A 9,949-nucleotide genomic window follows, 5' to 3' on the forward strand; every position below is an offset into this window, starting at 1 on the left:
AACATGATACTAGAATCATAGGTTATGAATTTGAACTAATAGATTTAGATATGCTAACTTAAATTTTTAGATAAAAGAATGTTATGATTGGTGTTAATTCTTACTCACCCATCTTTTTTTACTTGCTTCAAATCGAGATGACCAATATTAGGATAAAAAGTTCTTCTATATTTATTTACTGTAGTTAACTCTGATATAAAGAAAATAAATCCACTTTTAATATAAAATTAGAAATTGTTTTTTTCTAGTTAAGTATAACTACCTAATTAGTTTTATTACCTTAAAGAGAGAATAAATCAATAAATCAATAAATGGCAAGGTAAAACTCATATAACAAGAGAAAAAAGAGAAAAAAAACAATAAGAACAAACATTGATGAGTCTTAAAGAAGAATAATTATTAAAAGTATAAACAAAATTTTAGTTCTGCCTATAACTTTATATATTTTATTAATTTTATAAAAATCTTATAACTTTATAAAAAGTTATTAGATTTTATTAACAAAATTAATAAGCCAAAATAAAAATAAAATTTTTATACTCATGGAAGGTGGGAAAACCATTTCATCTAAGTTCCCGAGGGAGAGAGCTAGCCGGCCTATTATAATTTATCCGGGCAAACGGGTAAAAAATGGCATAATTATAAATGTAGAGAAGGAAACATTACCCAACAAACAAAAGAAGAAAGTTTTGGCAATAAGAGAGCGCACAAAGACATCCAACTCTCCCTATCTCGTTTCTCGGGCCACCAGTTCACGAATATCAAGGCCAATATATGTTTTCTTTTCCGGTTTTACCCTTCTCTCTATTTTAGTTATTTATTTCATGAATTACTATTAATTACATTTATTTTTATGCATTGTTTTATTAGTTTCCGAACATAGCGAAAGACAGAAGAGAGAGACTCCAAGAAGTTAAAAAAATTTTTAATGGATGCTTCGATCTAATGCCCCTTCAGTTGCAAAGAAACCTCGCAGAACCAAACCCATGTAAGCAAATTTTTTAATCTCCCCGAAATTGTTTTCATTTTTTTCTTTTATATAATGACGACATTAACAACAATAACATGTTATATTGATATTATTTTCTTCTCATTCATTTCTTCAAATGCAGTCAAATGATCTTTGATTACCGTTAATGGGTTTCCTTTCCATTTCTGCGTACTGTAGACTGTTTTGAATCCTTTTTTTGTTGCATAATTCTGGGTTCGTTTTTGTATTTTTAATTTAGTTTTGTTTAAGAGTTTTTGTTTTATAGGAAGACCAGGTTCAGTGGGTTTGGATTGGGATCCATGTTGGATCTCTTGGTTTTTGTTATATTGTTAAATATTATTGAGACCCTCATTGCTGTTTTGTGTTAATATTATAAGTGCTGGTCCTGCTTAGTCTGATCTTCGATTTTGTGTTTTGTGCTTCTTTTTGTTTTTGTTTTTTTTTTTTTATATAGTTAATTGGGGTTGCTTTTGTGGAGGGAATTTAGCATTCGGATCATTTAAAAGGATGTCTCTTTGAGGTGAGTTTCATGGGTTGAACTCAAAAAACAATCATGGGTAGCTTAATTGACGACGAAGAATGTCAATTTTTTGATGCCTCTGAGGACATTGCGTCAATCTCTGATGCAAGTCCTGAGAGCAATGATATTTACTCCTGCTATAGTGGTGGCAATATGCTTGGGAGTAGTTTTCAATATGATGTTTGGCTTAGGAGCCCAAAGAGTGTCCAGGAAAGGCGGACTAAATTCTTGGACTGGATGACGAAAAGCGTTGATCGAGCATCAAGTTATAGTTTTGTAGATGTGAGTAAGTTACAAGGAGAGTTTGATAGAATTAATGAGAGTAGTGAGGCTGTGTTGAGAACATATGGGTTTGAAGAGGAGTTTCGATCAAGCAGGTCTTCAATGTCATGCTGGTCTAATGATAATTTGGATTTGCTCGAGGAGAAATTTGTTTGTAGAGATGGAAATTTGGGTGGGGGGATGGTGGGTGATGGGGATGAAATTGGGCAGGATGGGCAGACCAGTGATGGCCAAGAAATGAACACAGAGAACAATTGTGGGTCACTGTGCTCATTTCATCAGCTTGTGGAGGATGACGCAGAGAAGACAGATAATTCTGTGGGAATGGTGAAGACAGTTAAAAAAGGGTGGTTAAATAGATTGCTTTCCTTCTCTTGTGCTATGGATAACCAAGGAGAGGCAGAGAAATTAAGCCCCAACAAAGATGATGCAATTTTATGGTCCAGGGTTCAGAGAGTAAAGGTGCGACAATGTAAGAAGAGTTCCAAAGAACTTTCGGCTCTTTATAAGGGGCAAGAAATCCGGGCCCATGAGGGTTCAATATTGACAATGAAATTCAGTCCTGATGGGCAGTATCTTGCAAGTGCTGGGGAAGATGGGGTTGTGCGGTTGTGGCAGGTGGTAGTGGAGGAAAGATTGAATGAACAGGACATTCCAGAAATTGATCCCTCTTGTGTATACTTCACGGTGAACCATCTCTCTAAATTGAAGCCTCTATTCACAGATAAAGAGAAAATGAATATATCAAGGGCCCTGAGAAGAACATCAGATTCAGCTTGTGTAATATTTCCTCCAAAAGTCTTTCGGATATTGGAGAAGCCATTACATGAATTTCATGGGCACAGCAGTGAGATATTGGATCTCTCATGGTCGAAGAATAATGTATGTTACTTTTTTGAAGAACATCTCATCTGAATTCCTAAAGAGAGAAACGTGTTTGATAATTCTGGCAGGAATTTAATTATAATTTTTGTTATTTTTTTTATGTTGCAGTACTTGCTCTCATCTTCAGCTGATAAAACTGTACGCTTGTGGCGAATAGGGAGTGACCATTGCCTCAGAGTCTTTCCACATAGTAACTATGGTGAGTTCTGTGTTTTGCTTATTAATATAATTTTAGCTTGAATGTAATCTGAGTAGTTTATTGTCATCTGTGTCTCTTCTCTTTAATTTTACCTCATTTATTTTCTTTATGTTATTGTATGATGCAGTAACCTGTGTTCAGTTCAATCCTATTGATGATAATTACTTCATGAGTGGCTCAATAGATGGAAAAATTCGCATTTGGGCAGTTTCTGATTGCCATGTTGTTGATTGGGCTGACGTCAGAGATATAGTTACTGCTGTTTGTTATCGTCCTGATGGCCAGGTTTGTTGATTTTCTGATTGCCATATTGCTATTAGGAATTTTTTTAGTGAATTTCTCTAAACAATTTCCTTTATCACTCAGGGAGCAATTGTTGGATGTATGACGGGCAATTGTCGCTTTTACAGTATGTCAGGTATGCTCTTTACTAGGGTTAAGTTATCTCACAGAAGCATTTTATCCTTCTTTCTGTTTGCTTCTCTATGAACTCTTACTTTAGAGAAGCAACTTTCAGGGCTACATTTGTTTCTTCTGGCTTGGTTATTTTGTTTACATGGTTAGAGGAATTTATAACTAGGCGGAATGATGTCTTGCACTGATAGCACACTGGTGTTATGCGGTTTCATTAGTTACATGCTTAATAGTTTGTTGGACTTTTGCATCCAATTACAGAGTTTGGTGGCATTTTTGGGTTCAGTGGATCATCTAGATTGTCTATAGGTTTGAAGAGACATTAAAATTATGTTAGTGTAGCATTGTGGTTTCTTCAGAAATTTATAAACCTTGTGTTAGAATGGGTTTTGGATATGGAAGGACTGGCAGTCATGCATATTGGTTGCTCTTTGAGAGAAAGAGGTTGAGTAGCACCCCAATATTTGATTGTTAGAAGAGTTGTCATGAGCTGTGATGTTCAACTTGATGTTTGTAGTTATTAACTTTTTTTTGTTTTTTGATTGATTCACACAGACAATCACTTGCAACTGGATAATGAGATATTCTTGCATGGTAAAAAGAAGTCTCCCTGCAAAAGGATAACTGGCTTTCAAGTATGTGCTTCTGCTTATCCTCTGCTCATTTTTATTTTCTTTGTCGGTTGTACATGTGTATTCCCTTTGATAATAATTTAAGAAATTTTACTCATAGGATGTCATTTGCTGCAGTTTTTGCCACAAGACTCAAGCAAAGTAATGGTTACTTGTGCTGATTCACAAGTCAGAATCCTTCAAGGCCTTAATGTGATTGGAAAATACAAAGGTATATAACTGTTTCTTTCTCTAAGTTTTTCTTTTTAAATAATATTATTAATGTTTTGGTTCCATTTTTGTGGATCCTTTAGACTTGGCTTATTTAAGCAAGGCTGTAATGATGACTTACGCTGTAACAGGTTTAAGAACTTCTGTTTTCACAGAATTCATGTTGAGAAACATCTTTTCTGTTACTAATATCTTATCTAATAAATTTATTCTCAGTGTTTTTTAGTTCTTGTTAATTCAATTAAGTTTTTAGTTCTAAAATTTTCTCTTCACTTTCCTTAGGTGTTGCAGGAAACCAGCTATCTGCATGTTTCACCTCAGATGGAAAGCATATGGTCTCCACATGTGAGGATTCCAATGTGTATATATGGAATTCTATTGATCATGAAGAGCCTGCTACTGAATCAAAAAGTATTAGGTCTTGGGAGCGTTTTACAACCGATGCATCTGTCGCAATTCCTTGGTGTGGCTTGAAATGTGGGAACCCAGAGAATGATTGGCAATTTAATGTCTCTAATGATAATCCTGCAGAAACCCTGTCATTGTTTTCTCCTGCTCATTTCAATCTGAGCCAAGAATATTTCTTGGAGTCTTTTCCCAAGGGATCTGCGACTTGGCCTGAAGAAAATCTACCTGCATTAAACCCGTTGTCCTCAGCATCTCCAATGCATAAATCCCAATACAAGTTCTTAAAAAGTTCATGCCAGAGCACATCTAGTTCTCATGCATGGGGTCTAGTTATAGTGACTGCTGGGTGGGATGGACGAATTAGATCGTTCCACAATTATGGATTACCAGTACCTGTTTGAATTTCTTGCAGAATGGCAGTGCTTTCAGAAAGTCGAATCTGCTCCACTGTTAAGCACTTTACTCATTTAGTGCCCACCATTGTTCAGTGCCTGCTGCAAATAATTGACATGGAATTTTGGCAGTGTCAGTTCGGACAAGAATTTAGGGTTCGAAAACTTCATGAGCATGTGCACTTGGATTGACGTTTGAGAATTCAGGGGGTCCTCAGATATCATAGGCCTACTGTAATTTTAGGTCATGACAGCTGTCAATGTTTCCAAGGCTGCAACGTAATCTGGCTTGGTTTCAGCAAGTGGTTGAGGTTAGCTTATCTGTGTATTAGTTTAATTTTATGATTTATTTCTTGAAAGAAATTCTTGTCTGCCGGCCCAGAAAAAGATACGCAAGTCATGTGTTAGGAGAGGCCAGTTTAGATATTATCTTCATAATGGAGGTGCCTGTGGGGTCTTATGTATTCTCTTCCTTTAGCTCTTTAGTAAGCAAGTGGAAGATTTTAAAGCTGGTGGTCTGAGTTAATTTGGGGAAATCAAATGGTGGGAACTTGGCTATTATGACTTGTTGGGTGGTCTGAATCATTGAATTTTTTGTCTGCCATTTCTGGTTTGTTTCATCTCCATGGTAGGGTCAGTTTCACCTGGGCTAGGTGATGACGATTTACGACAAGTTTCTCAACCATTAAATATTACAAGGTTCAACAGACTCTCCAGTTTAAAAGGTTGAGAGATTTTCAGAGACTTGGATGAACATTTCAATTGGCAAACCAACTTTTGCCAATGGATGATGATGAGCAGGCACTTGACTAACTATTGAGTATTTAACTTGCAGAGTTTGTGAATTTATTGAGAGGAAATTAGCCTGAGATGACCTTGATTTAGTTTTGATTATCAGGGCTCTTGTGTTTGGTTTAGCATAGAGGAAATATCATTTTTTCCATATTGTAGCATATATGTAAGTCAAGTTACTAATGTAAATAAAATTTTCCAGGTAGCTCATTCTACATATAATATGTGCATGGCATAAAGTTTTAGACATTCTTGATACAATAACTTATTTTACAGTAATATTTTATATACAAATTTATTCATACAGTTTAATGTAATAATCATATCATCTATTCATAAGATGTCAACTCCGTTTGTATGCATAATTTTATTCTTTATTTTGTTGGGTTAAGGCGGGCAATATTGAACATTTTTTCTTATTAAAATGGATTGCATATTATATTATTAGGTTGTTGATAGAATTGGTATAAAAATAGGGAACCAATTCATGGCGACGACTATTAGCATAATCAAGGCGATGATGCTGTTAGGCATCTGGGAATTATAATTAGGTTAAGAATATAAAGTAATCAGCCTAATTTTTAATTAGGTGACACTAATGATTCTCGAAATCAGCTTTAGTTTTTGGGAATAAAAACAAACAAGGTAGGGAATATAGGTGGAGAGCAAATTATTTCACTGACCTAACATCAGAAATTGGTTTAAGTAGTGAGAAGAAAGGTTTTTCTTTTTTCATATGTAAAAGATTAGAGTATAAATAGTTTGATTTAATTTATCTGATATAATAATTATTAGTTTAATTATTACATTTTAGAGTTTATCTATGCGCGAAAGTTGGGCTGGTTCCACAAATTAGAGCAAAAATATTACTTCACTGAATATAAAATAAAATAAATTTCTTGTGGATTTCTTTGAAATTCCGGAAAATCATCATGGGCCTTTCTTGTTATTCAAGATAGTTAATTACCCAGATGGGTAACGCAACAAATCCCTTGAATAAAATAGAAACCAGAGAATCCACCCTGCATGATTACAAGGCAAGAATTTGGTATGAAAAAGAGACAACAAATTGATAATTTTAATGGAGATTACTCATAGGATACCTTATGTTTATCATTAATTTTGTACCACAATTAGGAGACATCAAGACACAATCCCAATTGTCTCTGCCTTTTAGCTGTAATCATGTTTCTTAAGTACAATTAATCACAATTGTTTATTAAATGATCTCATTTCTTTTAAAAATTTGTCGCCACATCTAATCACATTTTCCTTATTTATAATTATCAATAATTAAGATCAATTATTAGTTTATTTTTTTATTCTTTTTGTTGGTTTTGTACCTTCAACATTATATAGTTTATTTATATTATTATTTTATTTTTATTTCTATGTGTTTTTTTTTTCTTTTTTTGAGTTTTATTAAATTAACCATATTAAAAAGGTCTATATGATTTTAGCCAATATTTCATGGATTATATAAATGTAACAAAATATCTCATATAATGATGAGACTATCCTTGTCCTTAACATTTCAACACTTAAAAAAACCCTAATACTTTTCATCATCTCATTTTTAACTCTTGTTATTAGAATTTAATTAAAAATGACAAAATTAATAAAAATATTTAACTGAATCATAATATAAGTTGTTAGTTTGGTTATTTTGTTGTTGTTATTAACAATACATAAGATCTTAAGGAGAATGGTTGAAATAAAAACCAATCAGTTTTTTTGGATAGGGCATGATCTCCTTCAATAGGCGCATTTACATCTATTGATTTAAAACATAATTTTTCTTTGTTTTATGAAATTATTTTACATCTCAAGGGGTTATACGATATTTTATGGATAAAGTGTTATATGATATTTCATGGGTAATTGTTTTTTTAAAACCAATCAGTTTTTTTGGGTAGGGCATGATCTCCTTCAATAGGCGCATTTACATCTATTGATTTAAAACATAATTTTTCTTTGTTTTTTGAAATTGTTTTACATCTCAAGGGGTTATACGATATTTTATGGATAAAGTGTTATACGATATTTCATGGGTAATTGTTTTTTAATATTTTACATTATAGGGGATAAAAAAATTATCCACTTAGGATTTTCTATATTTTTAATGTATCTTCCTAAGTAATTATGTTTATTATTTATTTTAATTTACCATTGTTAGATTAAGTAAAATATATGATGGAGTTGTATTGGTAGGATACGAAGTGTGGAAGCCATGTTTGACACCGTAAACCAAATTTAGTGATAATGCAAATTAAAAAAAAAAAAAAAAAAAAACTTTAGAGTGAAATCTACATCAACATGTTCAATTCAAGGCAACTTCTTTTAGATTTTGTATTCCATACAACATTTGATATGCAAAATTTGTATGGACAAAAAAGAATGCCCACTTGAGAAAAGTGAATATGTGTCTTGCTTTGTCATCATATGGACATTGATTCTGGTTTGTATAAATTTTGTGTATCAATTGTTGTATAGAATATGAAGGTGAGAGACGTTGTGAGATGACTCACATAATTTAATTTAGAATATGACTTCCGAGTTTTTGCAAACTTGCAATGTAATTGAATTTGATTTCGTGTTGTTGGTAACGTCAGTGATAGATGTAATAGCTAATTTTAGTTAACAATAATGCGTGTTAATTGTTAAGTATTAGCCAACAACAACGGAATTACTAATATGTGAATTGTAATCTTGTACATATGCTCTAATATATACATCAATGTTGTATACAAAATATGTATATTATATTAAAAAAAAAAGAATAAATCAATATAATATACAAATATATGTATAAAACATATTATGTATAAGTTAAGTATACAAAATGAATGTATGTAATTTATACATGATCACTAAACAAGATAGACGACCATGCTAATCTTTATGCTCTCTGAGTAATTATCGTTAAAATTGAATGAATACTATCAACTTAAAAACTCAATAAATATCATAACAAATATTGTACAGTTACCTAAATCTATGGTTTGATGTGACACATTGATACAACTAATCAAAGTGAACCATCAATTGCACTATAAAATGATGTTATGGATGAAATACCTTAGTTCTGGACTTGAGGTTAACAATATGAGAGGTGCTTTTTTTTTTCTTATGATTGGATGTAGATCTCCAAAAAATTTTGAAACTTTGGTTAATTCAAATGACAAATCCAATAACAAAGCATATAAAATTGGAAAAAAAAAAAAAAAAACACTTCTTACCCAAAACAATATCAATTAACCTTAGACGAAAAATATCAATTTATCCCTTGACGACAATGTCTAGTCAAATATTTGATAAAGCCACTAGGGGCTGCCTTCTTTCGTCAATAGACTTGATCAAATTTATTAGACAATTGATGCTTACCAACAAGATTTTAACAATTTCTCGTTCGAATATGAAATTTTTTACCAAATAACACGACCTAAACCTCCTTAAATTACTTTTTTTTTGTTTAACGATGAACCAATTTTAACTTAAAAAACAAAATATTCATAATAATAATAATAAAAAAAATCCTAAACCCCAAGTTAAAATGGAAAACACAAATCCTTTTCCATAAACATCACAACTATCACAAAAAACTCTAAAATAAATTGATCAAACGCTTTATACTAACTTTTATACTTATTTTCAACAAAATGTGATTAACAGACAACTAATTTTTGATCAAAAATTCTTTGTGAGTGTCAAATGCAAAATTCAAGTCTGGTCAACTTCAGTCAAAACTTCCTTATTATATCAAAACAAATTCGTTCAACCTTATTATACTGATTATATATATGTGCAACCTCGAAAGTGTTGGTAAAATCCATACAGCCTCTTAAAATACTCATGTACGTAACGATGTATACATGTTAATTTCATTAATAGCCTCAGGCCCAAAGGCCCAAGCCCAAGCCCAAGGGAGATATCAAATAAAGTGATCCTAAATGCACCCCACCTATTTGCTCAACCTCCCCCTCATTATTTTAATTTATTTTTATTTTAAAATTATATGATTATTTGTTATAAATACAAATAATTTTATTAAATAATGGTTAAAATTATTTAAAAAATTCAATATAAATTAATATATTTATTAATTGTTTGAAAATAAGTTATTTAATATAATTTCTTAATAATAAAATATAATTTGTGCTATTTGAAAATAAAAATCACGTTGAAACTATTATCTATCATTTGCCACCTAGGATAGATGTAGAA

At 31.9% G+C, this 9,949-nt stretch overlaps 1 protein-coding gene across 1 annotated transcript; it reads left to right on the forward strand.

Annotated features, from left to right (window-relative positions):
* The first annotated feature begins 647 nt into the window (after window positions 1-647).
* LOC123206938 lies at window positions 648-5,942 on the forward strand. The gene is made up of 8 exons (XM_044624265.1): window positions 648-988; window positions 1,446-2,675; window positions 2,787-2,877; window positions 3,005-3,162; window positions 3,244-3,295; window positions 3,847-3,926; window positions 4,041-4,134; window positions 4,416-5,942. The coding sequence occupies exons 2-8, from the start codon at window positions 1,545-1,547 to the stop codon at window positions 4,940-4,942; spliced, it is 2,133 nt and encodes a 710-aa protein (XP_044480200.1). The 5' UTR covers window positions 648-988; window positions 1,446-1,544; the 3' UTR covers window positions 4,943-5,942.
* The last annotated feature ends 4,007 nt before the right edge of the window (window positions 5,943-9,949 follow it).

Source organism: Mangifera indica, chromosome 1, assembly GCF_011075055.1.
Source record: "Mangifera indica cultivar Alphonso chromosome 1, CATAS_Mindica_2.1, whole genome shotgun sequence".
In the NCBI taxonomy this organism is placed as follows: domain Eukaryota; kingdom Viridiplantae; phylum Streptophyta; class Magnoliopsida; order Sapindales; family Anacardiaceae; genus Mangifera; species Mangifera indica.